General features: G+C 32.0%; 1 protein-coding gene and 1 long non-coding RNA gene across 2 annotated transcripts in view; both read left to right on the top strand.

Annotated features, from left to right (window-relative positions):
* LOC115878241 (DNA-directed RNA polymerase, mitochondrial-like) overlaps positions 1 to 17323 on the top strand; it is a 28520-nt gene extending 11197 nt beyond the window's left edge. The window contains exons 10-20 of the mRNA XM_030894669.1: positions 402 to 617; positions 5401 to 5542; positions 6669 to 6869; positions 8553 to 8767; positions 8886 to 9072; positions 9852 to 10016; positions 10075 to 10246; positions 10364 to 10571; positions 15091 to 15262; positions 16581 to 16672; positions 17158 to 17323. Coding sequence (XP_030750529.1) covers positions 402 to 617; positions 5401 to 5542; positions 6669 to 6869; positions 8553 to 8767; positions 8886 to 9072; positions 9852 to 10016; positions 10075 to 10246; positions 10364 to 10571; positions 15091 to 15262; positions 16581 to 16672; positions 17158 to 17287 — 1900 coding nt within the window. The 3' untranslated portion in view covers positions 17288 to 17323. The remainder of the gene's footprint in view (positions 1 to 401; positions 618 to 5400; positions 5543 to 6668; positions 6870 to 8552; positions 8768 to 8885; positions 9073 to 9851; positions 10017 to 10074; positions 10247 to 10363; positions 10572 to 15090; positions 15263 to 16580; positions 16673 to 17157) is intronic.
* Positions 17324 to 21512: 4189 nt separating this feature from the next.
* LOC115878242 lies at positions 21513 to 22702 on the top strand. The gene is made up of 2 exons (XR_004049480.1): positions 21513 to 21787; positions 22195 to 22702. It is a non-coding gene; the product is annotated as an uncharacterized LOC115878242 (long non-coding RNA).
* The last annotated feature ends 412 nt before the right edge of the window (positions 22703 to 23114 follow it).

A 23114-nucleotide genomic window follows, 5' to 3' on the forward strand; every position in this document is an offset into this window, starting at 1 on the left:
AAAAATGCGAGAGAATCAGATTAATTTAAAGTAAAACATGTTTCTAGACTAAAATATTTCGAAATCTGACATAATTATTCTATAAAAATCGACGGATAGATGTAAATCAGCGATTCCTTATTGGTTCAAAAATTAGCATTTTACAAGACCAGCAAGTTTAGAGTGACTAAATCAGAGCGAAGGTGAAGGAGCAGATGATTTTACTGAAAATCACATGGATTTGTTAGTACCAACAGTCACTCTTGAGACCATGCGCTAGTCTCCATGGATTGAATTCGAATGAATGTTCCCCATAAATTTTGCTTATCATATTTTACATTAAACACATTTTTTTTTATAATATCATATTTTAAAGAGTGAAAATTTTTGTTTTCTTTAAAAACAATTTAATTCTTTTACAGAAATCTCCTTCCTGCCTTTTATACTATATTCCGAAACCAGGGTCGTATGGTTAAAGAAGAAGTTAAGCCTCATCCAGTATTGTCAAAACTATATAAAGCTTCAGAACCAGAAACTTTAACATTTCCAGCTACCGAAATTCCAATGCTGTGTCCACCTGTTCCTTGGACCTCCATTAATCATGGTGGATATATCGTAGCACGTACTGATGTTATAAGGTATGATGGAAGTGTGATCTACATAACTTATAGTCTGTATAATGATTGTTCAATGATACTTCATCGTTATTTATCTTTGAATAAAGAGATTAAGGAAGGAGCATATCAAAAATCTTACATCGACCGCGACGGGACTCTAAAATGGCCCACTTAAATTCCGGTTTATCAGTGCCGTTCTAATTTTATTCAAAACGTGTAAAAATATGAACGTGGTGTAGATGTAGAAGTGGGGTAGACTCAGTAATTTGTTGTTTCATTTTACGCTGTGAATAAATATTGCTAGTTATTAAAATTGTTATAAAAATATATAATTCTAATAAAAATAGGTAAATTAACACAAACATCCGATACGCTACTGAAGCAGGTAAGTCAAATTGACGTATCTAAATTCTTTGACAAGTAGTAAATAAAAGCGAAAATGCCAGAAAAAATATATAATTAGTTAATTTTAAGTAAATTTTATAAATGATCGGTTTACTACACGTATGTATATTATCTTCTTCTTTCTCAGCCTGGTTCCATCCAGTGTTGGATATAGGCCTCTTCTAGGCTTTTCCATGCTTCGCGATCTCTAGCCAATCTTATCCATTGTCTTCCCGCCACTGCCCTGACGTCATCGACCCATCTCTTTGGTCGGCCCACACTTCTTGTTGTTCCCCTAGGTCTCCATAGGATTACTTTTTGGGGCCATCGGTCTGGATACTGTCTTGCCACATGTCCTATCCATTGCCACTTCAGACTTGCCACTCTTTTAACGACATCTATTAATTTTGTTTTTTGACGTATTCCGTATTTTTTCCCTAATGGTGACTCCCAACATGATTCTTTCCATGGCTCTTTGTGCTACTCGTAGTTGTTCTGTTGTTTTTCGGGTAATTGCCATAATCTCTAAGCCCTACGTAAGCCCAGGTAGAATGCAGCTGTCGTAAGCCTTTTTCTTTAGGTTCATGGGCACCTTTTTATCCTTGAAAATGTTGCTCATATTTCCAAATGCTACCCATGCCAAATGGATCCTGCTTTTGATCTCCGTATTTTGGTTTTCCTTGCCCAGCTTGATTTTATGATCTAAATATATATAATGGTCTACGTTTTCAATAATAACGTTGTCAACGGTAATGTTATGGATATTGTTGCTCATTATCTTGGTCTTCTTCAAGTTCATTTTAAGGCCAATTTTCTGGGATTGGTCATTTAGCTCATTTAGCATGGTGTTTAGTTCTTGAATGTCGGTGCTCAGCAAGACAATATCGTCTGCGAACCTCAGATGGCTAAGGTGTACCCCATCGATGTTTAGACCTCTATTTTCCTATTCTAATTTCTTGAAGACATTTTCCAGTGCCAGTGTAAATAACTTGGGAGAGATGGTATCTCCTTGTCTCAGGCCCTTGCCGAGTGGTATTTTTTCTGTTTTGAGGTCATCATCTTAGATGATTAGATGATGTATATTCTACAGGTTGTTAACTGGAAAGTTACTTATATGGGAACAGAATGGCAACACTGCCTATTGAGAACGCATGCACTTATAGGGTTTTCTACTGACTCGTCTCGTCGCGTCGCGTCACGTCGTCTATCGACGAGCGGGTCGAGGTTACCATATTTCAACCATAAAGCTCTTGCCGCGAGTAATAAACAAATTAACAACCTGTATAGTCATTTACTAGCGAAAAAATATTCCATTATTTCACTCTATTTTTGACCGAGATCTACCGCAAGCTACACAACCAACTATTTTACAGTCTTTTTTAATAAATCGCAATAGTGTCAGTGTTAATTTAAGTTCTGCCACAATTTCTTTTTAGATTTACTACCTTTATAATCCAATTTGTTTCAAATGGGAAGGGGGGTCAAGTGGTACCGCAATGAAAAGGGCTTTCTATTCGCTATACTTTCCCGCTTCGTTTTTGAAAATCGGTCGAATCATTGAGAAAATATGAAGGATTCAAATTTGAAAAGTTTATTTAAACATTTATCAGAGTAAATGATAAGGATAAATTCCTTCGACCAATTTGCTGTTTTTTCTTATTATTTCTAGATGTTTACGCATTTTTTCACTTGCCACACGGTTGAACGATGAGGTGCGGTAGTTGTTAGATAGCTGTTCTGTGACTTGTGCGTTGAAGTTCTTCTCAGTATCGTTAAACTTTTTAACAATTATGGTGTACTCACTTGCCGAAAAAGTGGAAATAATCGAACTTTATTTTAAAAATAATGAATGTATCGGGTTGCGTAGATGAACGCCATTCTGACAAACACCTTCATGGCAAAATTGTTCGCGAGTTAGTAGCAAAATTTCGCGAAACTGGTTCCGTTATGAGGCAGAGGGAAAATCTTGTAGTAAATGAAGCTATGGAGGTATTCGTATTGGGCCAAGTTGCCATGGATAGTACGCTGAGTACAAGAAAATTAGCCAATGAGACCGGCGTGAATCGTGTATATCGCGTACATATCGTGAAGTGTCCAAAGGATATTAAAAAAAACACCGTAAAAGTTCCACCCGTACAAAATTCAGTTGATACAAGAACTCAACGAAGACGATTTTGATCGTCGTTTGCAATTTTGTGAAACTATGAGTGAACGAGTGGCGAATAATAATTTCCTATTTAATATGTGTTTTTCGGATGAGTGTAATTTCTTTTTGAACGGTGTAGTTAATCGGCACAACTATCGGTACTGGGTTGAGCACAACCCCAGGGGTTTTTACGAGGTGCACACACAAAACCCTCAGAAATTGAACGTGTGGACTGGTATTTTTGAAAATTCTATTGTGGGTCAGTTTAACGATATTGAGAAGAACTTCAACGCACAAGTCACAGAGCAGCTATCTAGCAACTACCGCACCTGATCGTTCAACCTTGTGGCAAGTGAAAAAATGCGTAAACATCTAGAAATAATAAGAAAAAACAGCAAATTGGTCCAAGGAATTTATCCTTATCATTTACTCTGATAAATGTTTAAATAAATTTTTCAAATTTCAATTCTTCATATTTTCTCAATGACTCGACCGATTTTCAAAAACGAAGCGGGAAAATATAGAGAATAGAAAGCTCTTTTCATTGCGGCGCCACTTGACCCCCTTCCTATTTGAAAAAAGTTGGGTGATGACACCCCCGCTTAGAGGGTTGAAGATTTTGCAATCATTTTTGGGGCAAAAGTTGTCCCCCTCACAAACAAAATCGATGTGTTTTTGGATTTTTTGAAAACGTTTTTGAATATAGTCTATAAAATGAATAACTTTGAATGTTGACCGTTATTTTTTACCAACATGGCAAATATAAAATCCCTCTGTCAAAAAAGTTACTTATATTTTTTAAATTAAGTGCCTGAACGAATCAGATAGGTAACTCTTTTTACTTTCGTGAAATAAAAAAGGAAAATAATAAAATAAGTGACAGTTCTTTCTCTTCTTCTTCTTGCAAAAATCAACACAAAATGTCATAATTGTCAAAAGTAAAATATCATCAGCTTTTGAAATTTCTAAATATCAGACCAATGCCGTCTCTAATAGAACAGCCTCGGAGCGAGGTTTATGACGTCACGCTAGTTAGATACTACGGATTAAATATGTGGTCATCTTTTGACAAGTTTATATTAGTTTATTAATTGCGGTAAACATTATGTGGTGTGAATATTTTATATGTAATTTTTTGGATTATATTCGACACTATTTTTTTCATAGGACACAACACTGATGAAGGCTAGAATGTTAGCGGAAACGTTTCTTTAAACCAAATAAAAATAATGAAAAACCAAATAAAAACCTAATCAGCCTTTTTCCCGAACCTAATTCCTAAGAAAATTAAAAATTTTAGAATAATTTTACATATAAAATGACAGCGATCTTTATTTTATAGCCATCGCTGACGCCTTCTTTTCTATGATATTGTATTATTTGCAAATATAATTTTTCGAACATTGATACTTGAAAAATATACATATAAATTTTGTGAATGCAAATAATAATACATCACTATTAGTATATATTGAATGTTTTTTGTTAAATTAGATCGATTTTCAAACCCCAATTTTAAAATATATTTTACATTTTACCCATTATCTTATGTACCTATTCATTATTTGTATATTGTAAAATATTTGCTGCAGTTGTATGGTTCATAGTTTATTTGCCTAAGTATTTATTATGTAAACTATATCATTTTTAAAATACAAACCAAAAATACGAGGAATAATTATGTTTTCCATGTATTCTACTCTACAACATATTTACTGTAGTATCTAAATAGCGTGACGTCATAAATCTCGAACCGACCCTGTTCTATTAGAGACGGCATTGCGTCAGCATGACCGCAAGTTGCTAACCTAATAAAATTGACACTAGAAAAGCCCGCGGGAACTGTCAAATTCAAAGTTATTCGTTTTACAGACTATACCTTGCGGAACGTTGGTTGGCCGAGTAGTAAAAAATTAATAATGACTGAAAATTAATTATGAAAATGAAAACATAAAAATGGCAATTGGTATTGTATTGTGAATTGTCAATATCATATATCTTTAAGCAATTACAAGTGTTTTGTATTATCCTATATACAGAGGCATGAGAATGCAATAAATTTGAAATACTACGAAATTTTATAATTAATGAAAGTTTTTAAATCCAACCAATAAAATTAATATTGTAGCATTGTATCGTCGGATATGAAAAAAAAATAACGCGAAGGAAAGAGTACGACAATATGTGAGGTAACGTTGAACGATGATTATACAGACAAGTTTTTTTTAACAAGATAAGTACAACTGATGATTATTATGAAATTTCTTTCTCTAGGTTGCCATCACAAGCCTCAAGCCAGAAAAAGAGACTGGCGGAGTCCGATCCAGTACAGTTGTATCCCAGTTTGGATGCTTTAAATCAACTTGCATCAGTTCCTTGGAAGGTTAATACCAAAGTCCTAGACGTAATATTAAAAGTAGGTTTTTTATATATCTTTTATTTTTCTACAAGGCTATTTTGAAAAGTTTTCGACCTTATATTGATACAAAATAAATTTTATTTACAACCACATATGTAATACTGACATTACTCACTTTTAAAAAATTTGAAAGTGTCAAATTATTTACAATTCTTCCCTCTTCCATTTTCCTCACCCATTTCCTTCACTCGGTTTTTCTTATTTCTCGCCTCATTTAATTAAGCAAAATATTCTTGTAATATCTTTATTAATTACTTATCTGATCAACAAAAATAAACAAGAAGATTAACAATAATAATTGAAGATTTTAATACATTTATTTGTTGAAGGCACAAATGCTAGACTTCTTTGGCTTAAAACCTACATTCTGGCGTTTTAAAAAAACGACGATGTCAGTCTTTTCCCTTAATTCTAGCATTGTCCGTATCATGCTGTACATAGCCCAAATAGTAGATGGCTTTTTCTGCCTTGCCATGTCGCTAAAATATGCCATCAAGACTGTCTCCGAAGCAATATTCATAGCATTTCTTTCGGCACACCATTTTTCGTATACTTTCAATGCTATTTCATATCCCCCTTACTTTTCTCTGGAAGTAAACTGGCTTCTGCTCTTTTTGCACCTTCTGTAAGTTCTGGTGGAGTACCAATATTAAAGTAGTCTTCATTATCAGAACTTTCCGACAACATTCTGGCTTTCTATGTTATATAAATTCGAAAAAGCGAACTGGAAATTCAAAACTGTCACTTAGTTGTTTGTTTTGCTGTTGAAGGGTTGAAGGTTTGCGCCATAACAACCACTGGTACCGGTAACTATAGATATGGAAATGCCAAAACAGAAAACGACAAATTTTTGTATATTTATTTTTTTTTCAAAATAAAATACTGTCCGTATTTTTTAATTAATGATGTGGTTGTAAATAAAATAGTATACAAACCTCGGAGGAAAGTTTTCGTTATTGTCTCGAGATTTAGTTAATCTCTCGACAGTAATGAAACACTTTCCCCTCCTCGGTATGTAATATACTATTTCTCAAAATCTTCTTTAGAAGCCAGTTTAATTGAACAGATCAATAATAATTAGTGCTTATTTTGCTACAGTATTAAAAATTATCACTTGTTTTAGGTTTTTAGAGATGGAGGTTCGGCAAAACTGGACGTACCAGAAGCACCTTCGAAACTACCTCAGCCACCTCCGGTACGACCTGATATGACGAAACCTGAAAAATACCAGAATATTAAACTCAAGATGCAGTACAAGAGGAAAAAAGCCGAAATGTACTCTTTGTGGTGCGACTGTCTTTATAGGTTATCTTTGGCGAATCATGTAAGTATAGTTCATACCAATTAAACTTTTAGTCACGTGATTAAGCTTGACTGGTACAGCGTTGTCGACTGTCGACATAATTTCTTTTAATCAAAATATTTTAGGAAACAAAAATAAATTAATTATAAATATATATAAACAGTTATTATTTACATCAACAAAATTCACTTTCTTAACAACACTTAAGGAACATAAAGTGCCATTTCTACCGCTTTTCCGTTCAAAATACTCTACTAAGGTTGTGATGAGTTTTTTACGGCTATTAAGCTAACTTGTACACTTCGCACTAAAAGAGGTTCTAAAAAGAACAACGTTTGACTGCAAGATATGCTGCAAAAAAAATTAAACTTAAAGTATCACAACAATTCATTTAAATCAAAAACTCAAGGTGTCAAAACGAATGATAGTGTCAGGAAATATTTCTAATAAATAAATTGTACTTAACAACACCTCCATTGGCGTCGTAAAATCTGTAAAATTCTTAGGGCTTGTTGTAGACAATTTTCTGAAATGGGACATACATATCGGAGCTTTGTCGAAAAAATTGAGCTCTGCCTGTTTTGCATTAAGATCTGTTTCTAAGGAGCTTAACTTGTCAGTGGCTAGAACTGTTTATTATGCTCTTTTTGAGTCGCACCTCAGGTATGCTCTTCCATTCTGGGGTACGTGTTGTGCGACTCTGAATTTGACCGCATTTTCAAGCTCCAGAAGAGAGCTGTTCAATATTCACTGGGACTAAACAGCAGAACTCATTGTTGACGGGCTGTTTTAAAATATTAAAAATATTGACTTTTCCTTCCTTATTTATATTTGAATCCGTTTGCCTAATACGTAAGCATGTATCAGCTTCTCAAGAAAGGCCATCTCACACTTATCCACACAGGAACGCGGAGCAAGATCTTTATCTACCTACCCCACGCTCAGAGTTAGTTAAAAGTTCAATATTATACAACTCGAAAAAAATGCACAATCACCTGCCATTTGAAATCAAATCCATAACATCATTTTCTTCATTTCGCAAAACATTGAACTCTTATTTACTAGACAAGGCTTTCTACGCTGTAAATGAATTATATTTTGAAAATCGAATTTGATCTTGTAAACACTGGTCTAATGTTTGCTATTGCTATATTTACTAACGACATCGAAATAAATTTATTTAGAGGTCATTGATATTTACTATAAACTAGCTAAATATTCTTGAATGTTGTTTTTATTTTTTTGTTCTTTGACATTGTAAACATTTATAAATGTTTATTTTAAACAATAAGATTGACAATATTATTTGTATAATGTTTTGTATTATCTTTTGTTTGTTTGTTTGTGTACCTTGTTTGTTTACTTTGTTTGTTTAGTTTACCTTTGTCTACAAATTGAAAAATTTTTTAAAATAAATAATAATAAATAAATAATGTGGCAACTTGACATTTTTTACAGCAGAGCTACCACCTGAACCCCCAGCGCGAAATTTAAATTCCAGTTAGTCAGTTCCAGTTTAATTGGTATCGCTTATACTTTATTAATACTGTTTTACTTTAACTGACGTGGTATTATGAAAATCTTTAAAAATTGGGGAATAATTTCCTTTCCTGGTAACATCCCTTTTGCGACAATGTTAATAAAATAATAAAAATGTATTAAATTATCTTGAGTAATTTTTAATAGTGGCATATTCTTTCTCAGTTCAAGGATGACATATTTTGGTTACCACACAACATGGACTTCAGGGGTCGCGTCTATCCCGTACCACCACATTTGAACCACTTGGGTTCCGATTTGGCTAGGTCCATGCTGGTTTTCGCAGAAAGTAGACCTTTGGGACCCGAGGGTTTGGATTGGTTGAAAATACACCTTGTCAATTTGACAGGATTGAAGAAAAGGGAGTCTGTAAGAGATAGGTAATACATAATAATATTTTAATACTGTTTTTCTTTTTTTTGTGTGTTTCGTCAGTTCTACTCGTTTATTATTTATTCTGAATTCTAGTGTATAAATAATTGCTTTTTAATATTCTAGGTTGGCATATGCCAATGATGTAATGCCCTTGATTCTCGATTCTGCCGATCATCCCCTAGACGGTAGGAAGTGGTGGGCTGAATCTGACGAGCCTTGGCAGACTTTGGCGTGTTGTATGGAAATAGCTGACGTAGTCAGGTCTGGAGTCGATCCGGCGGAGTATAGATCTCATTTCCCTGTGCACCAAGTAAGTTAGAAGGCCCCATAACTGTTGAATAATATTTATTTTACTTGTTATTTTTAAAATATGTACATAGTATCTGAAATTTACATGGGAAAATTATATGGCTCAATTTTATTGAAAGGCTGCACCTTTTAAACCTATAATGCAAATATTATAAAATAACAAGAACGGTAATATCATGTACTAGGAAAATATCCATAATTTTTATTCAACACTAATCATAAGGTACCCAGGTATTAACCTTCAGACAAAGTCTATATTTATTACTGATGACTGATTACTTATTACTTATTACTCATTACTCATTACTCATTACTCATTACTCATTACTCATTACTCATTACTTATTACTTATTACTTATTACCCATTACCCATTACCCATTACCCAATACCCATTACTTTGTACTTAGTACGTATTACTTATGTCAAAAGTTGACATATGATATATCATTCTACTCAGAATGTCATTTTCTATCGAATAAAGTAAAAAAATACCGAGGGTGCCATTTAAAAATCAAAAGTTGTAGTCATTTCCGGTGAAACAGGAAGTGACCAAAAACAATTGAATACGTCAATCAATCCTAATTTATGTCATATACTAACATACCAAATTCGTTTTTTATCTGAAAAAATAAAAAAGTTATAGGGGGTGAGCCACTTTTGAGAGGCACCCGGTGTACTCAGGCCTACAGTCCCTTGAAGCTGTAAAAAAATCAAACTTCTAAGTTAAAGTAAAAAAAGATAGTACATTTACCTCTATGTATTGTATTTCTTCTGACAGGATGGAAGCTGTAACGGACTACAACATTACGCAGCCCTAGGTAGAGACACAGCTGGTGCATTCAGCGTCAACTTAAGCCCCTGTGACGTTCCTCAAGATGTCTATAGCGCGGTAGTGGCCTTGGTCGAAGAACAAAGAGCCAAAGACGAACTAGATGGAATTCCGGTAATTAAATCTGAATAAAAATATCTAAAATAGTTCTGAATTTTCCTTTATTCTTTAGATTGCGAAAACATTGAACGGTTTTATTAAAAGGAAGGTGATTAAGCAAACTATAATGACCACAGTGTACGGAGTGACTAGGTATGGAGCCCGTCTACAGATTGCTAAACAACTGAAAGACATTGATGACTTTCCCAAGGAGGCTGTGTTTGCCGCATCATCTTATTTGACAGGTTAGTTTTTACATGTTTCATTCTACATGTTATCTGGATTAAAATATGTTTTATATTTTATTTATCTTATTTTTTTTAATTTATTTTAAGGAATACATAGTTTTATTTTTTTTTCAGGACGAACATTTGATTCCCTAAGGACTATGTTTACTTCGACTAGAGAGATTCAGGACTGGTTTACCGAATGTGCCAAATTGGTTTCTGGAGTAGTAGGGAAGCATGTGGAATGGGTGACGCCCTTAGGACTGCCCATTGTTCAACCATATATCCATTTAAAGTATATCCCTTCGTCTGGGTATGACACTTTTCACATGGACCAATTTGAGTAAGTATTTTTGATAAAATTTATCTATATTTAAATTATATTTATATTATCAAAATAACATTGATTTGTAAATAATGTCCATGTCTTTGCGACGGGTTTATTTTTTGAAGACTTAAATGAAAAAATCGTCGTCAGAAGCTAAAAAACAACAGAATCGAAGAAAAACTATTTAAGATATTTAAACACAGATATTCAAGATCACTAGTTTTTTTGACAGATACGTCTATTATACTATTGTTATTAAACTGTTGATGTTCTGTTAAAATTACATTTTGTTTCTATATGTTGCGTCAAAACAAGTCAGTGTACCTATATGGTCCATAAGGCACGAGGGTCACAAGAGTAACGAAAAGGTATTCGTAGGCCCAGAACCCTTATGCGGCGTTGCAAAGCGGTCTCGTGCCTGCTTTTGCAATTCCATTCACGAAAATAGCCACGGAACGATGGGTGGCTAATAAATCTCTAGAATGGTGGAGAAACTTACCGGGGCAGAGACAGGCGAAAAAGTTCATAAAAGAACATTCGCCAAAATTCACGGTAGACCAAGGTTATACATGCCTATGTAAAAATCTTTCTTTTCCGATTTTTTTTTCGTACATATCGGGTGTTGCATACAGTGCATACGTTGTGACAGTAAACCGGAAAATTGGAAACAGTTGTGGCGCGGTTCTACCCAGGCAGAAAGCATGGCCTTCTAGACTGTCCTAGACAAAAATCTGAATATTTCTATATGATTTCTGTCAATTTCTGCTACGGAACATTTTTATGCACGTCGGCGTCCTGTTCTTTTGTCTTTTGTCTGTGTGTCAGCGTCAGCTCCCGAGGCCTCTGGCAAGGTCGGGCGCCATTTTAATTTTTGCCGTTTAGATTTGATTGGAAGTTTGTTTCTGATATTTCGGCTGAAATTTATAAGTACAAAGATGTTTTTTGATATAAAGTTCCTTGTTAACACTTTAATAAAGTATATATGATATTAATTACATGAAGAAAATGATGAAATCGACGTTTCGGCGTGTAGCAGGTATGGGCCATATTATAGGTAAAAATAGGTAATATATTAACTGTTTTTATATTTTTTTAGCTTTAAACCCAAGGATCTTGGGATATTCTTTCAAGGATTTTTCCGTATCTCTACTTTAAAGACTGATCGGTGATTTTGAGCAATTGAAAGCAAGTTATACAAGGTAAATTATGATTATTGAACTATTATTAGCCTACGTTAAATTTCTACAAGATGAACAGAAATGCGTAATTACATATCACATAGGTACCTATTATGTATTTTCATAGCAATAATGCTATAAATCTATGTATGTAGATTATTTTTAAAATACAAATGAGGTATTAGATGTATATGTATCATATTTTTTATTCATTTTATTTTCATTCAAGTCCTGTTTGATTTAATTCACAAAAGTCTTATGTAGGTACCTATATTTATATTTTTTACATATTTTTTTTGATTCCAGGTTTTGTGTGGGTTCCGGTTGCCTTTTTCCTGCTTCCAGTTATTTATCCGTGAAGCTGTGAAAACATTTATTTATCTTCAAGTTTCTGTAAGTCAATGCACTGTTACTTTACTAATTCGCTTTAACACAGCATCTCTGATATTATTTAAATATTTAATATTGATACAGTAGTTTATTGGTTTATAGCTCTTTAATTGTGTTGATTTGCATATTTACATTGTTCTAAATTCCAAATAAATATTTTTGAGTAATTTTGTTGTATTATTTACTACTAGAAAGAGTAAAAAGTATATTAACCCTCATTTAAACCTCCTGAACAGCCCGCCATTAAAAACCGGAAATGGAAATAAATTTCATAAAATTGAATTTGTCATGTCTATGTCATGTCAAATGTCCCAGCCGCCATATCTGAAAATTAGTTACCCAGGCAGCCACGCTGTTTCCATAATTTAACATTGACTTGACACTTCTTCTTGAATTTATTATTTTATGGTTGCATCGTCGTTGGGAACATAGGAAATCCCATGCAAAATTTGAACTGTCCAGATATTGGCTCCCCTATGGATTTTATAGCGAAGTCGTAAATAGACTTTTTAAAGGTCATTTGATAAACATACATGCCAAATTTGAACAATTTTGGACAAGTCGATTTTAGGTAATTTGAGAAAAACCTAATCGATTTTTATATTAAAACCGAACAGGTAACAATCAAACACCAGTCAAAAACTGACATACCTTAGGTTAACAAACTATGATTTTGTCATTGTCAAAAGTAATTTTAATACAATTTTAATATTTAGGGAAAATTAACTGAAACGTGTCAGATACACTGTCTAATCCAAGTCTAATCTATTTCCCGCGTATTTTATCATGTTCACTTTTTCTTTATGTGTATAACAATAAATTATTACTAGTACTGAATATTAAAATTTTACTAAAATTAAGTTACGTTTGAAAATGACGCTCACAACTTAAGGAATGTTGGTTTTTGACTGGTGTTTTATTGTTACCTATTCAGTTTTAATTTAAAAATCGATTAAGTTGTTCTCAAATTACCTAAAATCGTTTGTCCAAAATTGTTCAAATTTGGCATGTGTGTTTACGAAATGTAGACCTTTAAAAAGTCTATTTACGACTTCGCTATAAAATCCTAGGGGAGCCAATATCTGGACAGTTCAAAATTTTCATGGGATTTCTATGTTCCCAACGACGATTCAACACCCGGTATAGGAATATATTTTTAATAATTTTGTTTTGTGCTGGTTTTGCTTAGGTTAGGTTAGGATTAGATTATTATACTTCTTTTTTTTTTTTTTTTTTTAAGATAGTAGTCTAAGATAGTAGTCTAAGAGCTAGCAACGTTTTCGAGAAAGTATTTTAAGACGTCTGGCTCTTTGATATATCTTTTACTATGCTCTCTGGAACAGCATGCGGCCCGTCTGGCTGCCGATACCCGTTGCGTTCACTACTGCGCATCGAAAGATGATTCAGAGTTCGAATCCGGGTAAGGTTAAAAACTTTTTTATTTTATTTTGTTATACAGGGTGTTTCAAAACAAATGCGAAAAACTTCAGGGGGCGATTCCTTGTTCAAAATAAAGGGTAGTTTGCTTCATAAACGTTGGGTCAAAAGTCAACCATTAGGGAGATATCGCGGTACAAAGATGGCGGAAAAATAATGTTTTTATTTTTTATCTTGAAAACGAAAAGAGATAGTCTAATGAAATTTTATGGGAGCATTACTGCTACGAAAACACACTTTCTGGTAATTTTTTCACTTTTTTAAAATGAGTGGAAGGGGTTGAAATAAACTACCCTTATCATTCTTGTTAACGAAATTTAAAGAAAAATCTTATCAAACACATGCAAAAAAAATTGATTTGGATAGCTTGGTTTATTTAGAAACTTTTTTATCTCTTGTGTTTCTTTGATAAAACTCGCCGATTTGAAATTAAAAAATAACATGTAAAGCATTACATATCAGGATCAAAAACATTTTTAGATAAAGAATCTAGTGATAATAACGATAATAATAAGAATCTAGATAATAACGTATTGCAGTAGAGTAATGTCAATAAAATAATATTAGAAACATCCTAAAAAGTGACAGCGGCCGACTAGATTTTTTCCTAAAAAAATTAGAGCAGCCCACTAGATTCTTTATCTAAAAATGTTTTTTGTCCTGATATGTAATGCTTTACATTTTATTTTTTAATTTCAAATCGGTGAGTTTTATCAAAAAAACACAAGAGATAAAAAAGTTTCTAAACAAACTAAACTATCCAAATTAATTTTTTTGCATGTGTTTGATAAGCATTTTTTTTTAATTTCGTTAACAAGAATGATAGGGGTAGTTTATTTCAACACCTTCCACTCATTTTAAAAAAGTGAGAAAATTACCAGAAAGTATGTTTTCATAACAGTAATGCTTCCATAAAATTTCATTAGTCTATCGTTTTTCGTTTCAAGATAAAGAATAAAAACATTATTTTTCTGCCATCTTTGTACCGCGATATCTCCCTAATGGTTGACTTTTGACCCAACGTTTATAAAGCAAACTACCCTTTATTTTGAACAAGGAATCACCCCCTGAAGTTTTTCCATTTGTTTTGAAACACCCTGTATATGTTTGTATTCTGATACTAAAATATTAAATAATTATGATAATTAAAAAAAACAAATATTTAATACTTTACTATCAGAATATAAACGAAAATAAAATAAAAAAATCTATGCCCTGACCGGGATTCGAACTCTGAATAATCGGTTCGTGGTCGGAAACACGCACTGCGCTATGGCGGCATGTTCGATTTATATTCAATACTAGAATTTAAAGGACTAATAAAATATAGGATCTTCTTTCAATGCGCAGTAGGGAACCCAACGTTTATCCCAACGTGCAGTAGGGAACCCAACGGCAGCCAGATGGACCGCATGCTGTTCTAGAGAGCATAGTAAAAGATATATCAAAGAGCCAGACGTCTTAAAATACGTGTTTTTCCGACGTTGCTAGCTCTCGTACTATAGTGACAAGAAACTATTTAATTTCAGGAAACCGAACGTAGTCAAACAGAAAAATGCATTTCCACCGAATTTTATTCACTCTTTGGATTCTAGTCACATGATGTTAACTTCTCTGCACTGCGAAAGGGCGGGAGTTACTTTTGTTTCTGTACACGACTGCTATTGGACGCACCCATCCACCATTCACATAATGAATAAAGTAAGTTTTAGGATTCTCTAAGATATACATATATATAGGGTGGCGCCTCTCATACACCGCGGAGGCTCCAACGAGAACGACAGTTTGTATTGAGATGAAGATTTGTGAGAAGAATTGTAAAGAACAATTTTTAAATTACAATAAAAACTATCTAAATTGGAATTTACCCGGGATAGCCTAGTATGTAGTTAAATTAACTATTGTACTTTAAATCAAATTAAAACTTGATCTAAAAAGTAATACATTGGAGACAAAATTAATATTGAACATTGGTCACCTTTAAAAGCATGTTACTCTTTTATTTTAAATGGAACACCCAGTATATTATTCCGATATTCAATGGATAATTCATGTCTCTTCAAAATACTATGGTTGCCTACCCCTCAAACAAAGATTTTCCTAGATATTTTCATTTACAAATTTACATGATTTGATCTGAGTAGATCTGTATTATTTCAGAAAATCTAGGTGGCTGTGATACGTCTGACGTTACTTCAACATATATAGCTGTCTAATTATTACAGTCCAACTTTAACAATTAGCTTTAACTACTAACTATCATGCATTTTGTGTCATTTAAAACAAAAAAAAAATTCAGAAATTTGCCGAAAATGCAAACTTATCCTACATCAGAAAGAATTGATATATCATTCTATTAGTTGGTGAATGCAGTGTGCATTCACCAATTGATAGAATACTTAAATGCTCCTGATATTATCTAGTCTGGATTTTTTATGGGGATATGTTAAAGACAGTTTTACAAAAAGAGGATATGTTAAAGACAGTTTACAAAACTCGACCAACTATTGGCGACAACATGAGAGAAATTATTGTAGCTGCTTTTCGAGGTAGAACTCCACATATGCCTTTTAAAATGAAAAAATCCTTTTGAAAAGACAATCATTTTATGCAGTTAACAGGATAGGAAGCATTTTGAGCATTTGATTTCATCTAGCTAATTTTTGTCACATAATTATATGTTTATATCTAGATTTAATTCTGTAATAATTTTTTTACTCTACAATCTTTAATTTTTGTTAAATTAACAAAAGATATATCACACAGCTATCTAGATTTTTCAAATAATAAAGATCTTCTGACGCGAAATCATAAAAATTAAAATATCTAGGAAAATCTTTGCCTGAGGGGTAGGCAACCTAAATAATATTGTGAAGATAAATAATAAATAAATAAATTGGAATTCCGCGGCGTATAAGAGGCGCCACCCTGCACATTATTAAAAATATGTTTGAATCTGCGGCAATGGATATAATTATTTTGTATAAGTCCAGGGGGTAACTGTACCTTTTGTTTCTAGATATGTCGAGAACAGTTTGTGGCTTTGCATTCTGAACCAATTTTAGAAGACTTATCTATTTCTATGTATAATAACTACAGTTTTGAGGAAAGGTAAGATATCACAATTTAAGTACCTTAATTATAGCGTATAATCGAAGAAAAAACTGCGTCAAATACGGCTGGGGAATGACAATCGATGATAATTTTGGCGAGGTCAATATCTAGACGTCATTTGACTGACATAAAACTTCAAAAAAATTAATACTAATTATAGAGAGATTAAAAAAGGATAGAACGTTTCCAGACACAGAAATCTATTTCCTTAAAAAATATATTTTCTCGAATTTTAAACTACACCGTACTACACAGTATAAGTGCCGTTAAAAAATAAAGAAGAGTACAGGCCAAATAAATTACGTCTAGAAGATCGACCTCGCCAAATTTATCATCGATTGTCATTCTCTTTGGCGCCGTTTTTTTTCGATCATACGATATTTCAGTCATTGTGGATCGCTCTGTACAATTACAGTACGTGTAAAAAAACAAAAAAAAATGTGAAATTGTTTTGAAAATGCTAAATTTTTTTCTACTTCTAGCGAACTATCTGATGAAAGTTCCTTGGCCGATTATCAAAAGAAAAAACTCAACAAACTACTGAGAACCTTGCCTGCGACTGGAGATTTTGATATAAACAATGTTTTAGATTCTGTGTACTTTTTCAGTTAATGTACAAAGCACTATAAATAGATTGTTTAACTCTTAGATTTTATAAATTTTAATTCGACCTAATAAAACTTTGTTTATTGTTTTTTAACTTTGTTTTATTTTGGAACATTCGTTTCTTGTTAAGTAGTGCCTGTTTCGATAAGAATATTGTTGAAGTTTAGGTTGTGACGACTTACTTTTATTTAATCATCGTGTTACACTATGATGTGAACATTTACTTGAGAAGTTAACTGCAGCCAACTATATTTAATAGAACCTTATAAAAGAATATAAATAAAACAACAAAGTATCAATATAATTTTGTAATTAACATCGTATTATATATACACAAAAAATTAAGGCACATTATAAAAATAGAATACACTGGCCTAGAACTAGGATTTAAATACCATTTAGATATGTTGTGAACGAAATGTAGTTTCACACCATTTTACATTACCCAATTATCATTTCTTTGCAAATTCGAAATAAACATACTTTATTTCATAATTTGCAAATGTATGATACTCGTTTTATACATTAACATACGATACAGCTAAAATACTAGTATTGAGCATTTGATACTCACGCACGCTTGTCCTCAATAAAATTTATAGGATATTGTAAGCGAAATTAACAAAATAAAAATATCACATTATCAAGTGACTAAAATATTTTACAGTTGGGATCTCTCTAGTTTTATTTGAATGATATACAGTGAGATCGAACGAAAACGACGTCACACTATTAAAAATTTGATAGAAAGTCAAAATATAAAGTATTTAAGTAACTAGTTTTCATATTGGCTTTTGATGTTTATAAAGTACTATAAGTAATTCACGATGAGGTCTCATCGACACTGTCAAAATCGAATGAAAATTGTTACTATGCTTACTGTGACGACATTTTCATTCATCCACACGGTACTTATTTGTTGTACCGATAACAAAATATATTAAAGGCTGGCAAAGGTTAGTTTTGGATCGAGACTTTCGTGTGTCAGAAGAGTACAATGTGTTTATAATGTACTGAACAAAGAGAGAACAGTAAAAACGTTGCCAAACGTATGAAATAAACCGAGAAACTGTGCACATTGCTAAGAGACGTGGAAGGGATATAGCTGATTCTTCGCGGTCGACAGGTTGACCCAATCAGTACTTAAAATTTTGGATAAGGGTGTCATCATGCATTCATCTTCACGATTTAATTACGTCTCGTGATACTTTATTTGTTTGTTTATTAACGAGTTGTTGTAATTTTCCCTATAGCTTGTAAATTTTTAAGTGCAAGTTAGAAACACTTGCATTTTTGGTAAAAATAAGCGGAATTGGGTTGGTGTTCGACAGTGGTTGCGCTATTAGAACTCTGAATTCAAAAGTCGATATCTCGAAAACCATTAGAAATTATCGATTGTGTTTTTTTCAAACACTTTCATAATATTTCTGCTATATTTTCTTCGCAGACAGTATGTGAAAATCTTTATAAATAAAAAAGTTACACGATTGCTGAAAATTGCTATGCACTAAAAGTAAATGGATGTGGTTTTTAAAATTTTTGAATGAAAAAAACAGCTTATCGATTTTTTCTTATTTAAACATCTTGTAAAAGATTCGAACTTCAAAATAATAAAAAAAAGTTTCAATATCTAAAGTGGTTCTTGAGATTATTACGATTACTGACGTTTTCTTGTTATAAAAAATGGATACCCTAACGATATCCTTATAATTCCATTTCAGATGCTCAGAAACACATTTAACGATTTCTATCTATTTATCTTTTCGAAAAAAAAGTTTTTTAAAAATATGCGGTTTGCGATCGTGATTTTACTTTACTTTTTACTCGATAGGGAAAGGCGTACCGGAGAAATGTGACAACGCCGCAACGGCACACCGTTGCATTTCTCTCACTCCAATTTAATAAGATCCCTATGCGATTTACTTCTACACACGGAAATATCGACCCAAAAGTAAAAGTTACCAGCACAGTAGAAACAAAACTAGAGTTATCCCATTGAACTTGTATAAATTGATTTTGTAAAAATACTAGCCTAAGAAACTGAAAATAAAAGCACCAATATCCCAAAAATTATGGTTAAAAATTAGTAAATATTTAAAGTAGACTGTTTTTACGTTGTTTTCTATTTTTTAAATAAAAAATGATGTAGCGTATCTTTTATTAGGTGTTCACCATGTTCGACAAAGCAATAAAAATAAATATTACAAAATCATTATTAAATGATAAATTGCTTTATAAACTGATATATTTTTGCAATTTTTTTTTCAGAAAATCACAATTTATTAAAAAAAACTGATTTTTTTGCCAAAATAACAGAAACTGTTATAAAGAGAGGGGGATTGCGAATGCATAGGTTCTTTCTATGATATTTTTAAAGATGAAAATATTCTTATAGTGTGTTGAATCCAAAATTAAAAATGATTATTACACATTTTCAGGAATGTATTTCTTTGTAATCTATTCTTCGGTAAATGTTGATATAATCTGCTTATTTATAATATACACTTAATTCCATTGCTTTCTACTTATTCTCCAATAACAGTGATATTAATGACATGGTGTAACATATTAATAAAACATACGCTATACTTACAAATTTTTATAAAATACATATTTGCAAGACATAAAATTACATACTAGCCCTACCATACATCTAAAAAATATATGCACAGGATCGATATATTTACATGTAAAAATCTAAGAACTTTTAACACATACCCACAGCAATCGATAGCGAATCTCAAAAATGAACAATATAGTCGGGTTTCAGCTTTTGGTGTGTAACCTTGAAAGAATTTTGAATATTTATAACAGTTAATGGTTTTTATAAGACTTCAATAAGTTTCTAACACGTCAAAGTTAGTTTAGGGCAACCCCTAAAAATAATTATATCAATTTTGTTATAAATTGGGGCCTCACGTTGGGCGCCAATTTATAACGAGGCCTGTGTATTTTTAACGTAACTGTCTATTTATCTTCAAAAATAATCGAACTCAAGATTCAAAGATAATCGGACTCGTTCAAAGAGAGGCGTCACATAAGTCTTCTGTGTTACAGTTGTTCAGTTTATTAGGTATATAGTTTAGCCAAACTAGGATCTCTGACCCAATAATTAATCTTTGCTTCTAACCAGTTGCTTGAAAATTTCAATTTAAGTTCAAGGTTCCATTCGAAAGGCTGGAATCCGACAATATTTTATTATTTATACATTTTTCTCTGCTCAACTATAACTCACTAATATCTCTACTTAATATACAATAAATTATGTATAAAAATGCATTTTAAAACAAATTAAGTACTTATTTTTATAATGGAATGTATGTATATCGCATTGAGCAGTATTGTTAGGGTAAAAGATATTATTTAATAGATATGTCTTGTTAAATTTTAGAAGGAATGTGAACCTCTGTATCATTTCTATAAACTTTATTTGTGAAACAATGTTTGTTATTTATTCATGTGATTTGATGTTTTTTAATGTTATGTAGTCGTTTCAATTGATATAATTGATATCATAGAGACTAGAAATCAGCCATTATTATCTAAAACCAATCCGATATGCAATTTTCATAATTTTATAATATATGATACGCATTTTGTTATTTCAAATAATTGCATGCCATATGTTTATAATGTATATAATATGGATTATGTAGTGAAATACATAGTAATAACAGAATTAATATTGCTATATTCACAATTTATATTTGTTAGAATAATTGAGTCACAAGGAGGAATATGTGAATTTGGTACATATTGAACGTTAATTTGAAATTTACATTTAGATGGTTCAAAAAGTTATATAGCAAATTGTTGGTGTTATTTTTCTTAATTTGATATGTTTGAACAGAGGCGATATGTAAAAAGAATATGTATTATGGAATTTTATGGAGTACCAAAGATTAACGAAATGCATACATATATGTTGTGTCATATTTTATGGACACTAGAAAACTAAGTGGAAAGTAAAAATTCGTTTACAGCATGTACATCATCAGCAAATATGTAATGCCAACTAAAGATAAAGATAGAAAATATTTACACTTCAGTATTGTCTAATTTGGCTTATTAAGTTATAAAATTGAAATTATAATTTAGGGAAATAGAATAAATACTACGACACATACGATCTATAGAAATTAAATTTATCTATCTTTCAACTGAGTAGTTTCCGGACAAAGAATATTTTTTTAAAAAAAGTATTTCATATAAATAGAAGGCAGTAACATTATATAAAATGATATAATGATTATCAAATAAAAATATTTTTATATGGCACTAACAGAAAATTTCACTCGATTTTGTTAGTTTGAAATATCAATTTCGTTATTAAATGATATTAAGATTACTTTTGAATGTCAAAGTTACATGGACTTGGTTAATTTTAACACAGATATAACGGATCAGATTATCATACCAGACTGTTGATATGATATAGTTTGATATAGTCTGTCGAACGAGGGGGTCCATGACAGTGACAATTGTGTCTGTCATTTTAATCCACAGGTAAAAACATGGTCATCCCTCAACAGAATACGCACGAACCACGGAAGATGCGCAGACTCTCTTCACAGATGGGGTAAGATACCATCACCCAGATGCGACTGTGGAGCCGACAGACAAACCGTACGCCACATAGTGGAGGAGTGCGAGATAAGAGCTTACGGTGGAAACTACTCCGATTTCCTGACTGCTGATGACGCTGCAATAGACTATATACGTAATCTTGACGTTTGTATTTAATCTCACTGTATTTGTCTCCTGTTGCGCGTATTTTGTTTGTGATATACCGTGTTCCTTTTATATTTATATATTTTATATCTTTTTGTATTGTTTATATTTTTACGTGTATTAGTTTGTAATATCTGTTAAACGATGTGCTTGCCATACGATAAATAAATAATAATCCACAGGTAAACTGTATATTCTGTAATTTTTTTGGTATCGTCTGTCAAAATCTTCCCTGACTGGTTGGACAGACTATACATATATTGTTTCTGACAGTACATATGTATAGACTATTAAATATCCTGTTAACGACTTAGATATCTGGATGGAATATAATATGTTAAATTGTTGAATTTTATAAATTGAGTTCTTTTGAAACTTTACGAAATCGTTATGAAGATAAATCTATTTTAATATATTTTGATGCAATTAATGTTTTATTCAAGAATAAAGTCATTTGGAAAATATAATTTTTAAACAATATGTTTATGTTGTTTCCTGTAAATATAAGTTTTCTTTTATTTTATGTTATATGTTTAGAGATGTTAATATGAGATAAAATATACAGGGTGGCTCTGAATAGGTGTCCGATATTTTAAAGGGAGATTTTACAGGGTGTTCTATAATGCTTCGTTTTCGAGATACAGGGTGTCGAGCGTATTTTCACGTTATCTGGAAATGTCGTCACAAAAATAAGAAACCGAAAATCAGATATGATGCTGTCAATTGTTTCTGAAAGGTTGTTTTATAAAGAAAATGCTTTGAATTAAAATTTGTTTCTTATTTGAAGATATTGCGGGCTACTGGTTTAGTTGGCATACTGAACTAAAATTAAAAAAAATACTATTGAAACTTTAAGATTTGGTATGTTAGTATATGACATAAATTAAGATTGATTGATGTATTCAATTGTTTTTGGTGACTTCCTGTTTCACCGGAAATGACTACAACTTTTGATTTTTAAATGGCACCCTTGGTATTTATTTACCTTATTCGATATAAAATGACATTCTGAATAGAATGACATATCACATGTCAACATTTGACATTCACACTTAATAAAAAATCTTATTTTAATTTTCAATCTAGAGTGCCATGGCTATGT

The sequence above is a fragment of the Sitophilus oryzae genome, unplaced genomic scaffold (genome assembly GCF_002938485.1).
Source record: "Sitophilus oryzae breed Bouriz unplaced genomic scaffold, Soryzae_2.0 scaffold_1502_pilon_pilon, whole genome shotgun sequence".
NCBI classification, from domain to species: Eukaryota; Metazoa; Arthropoda; class Insecta; order Coleoptera; family Curculionidae; genus Sitophilus; species Sitophilus oryzae.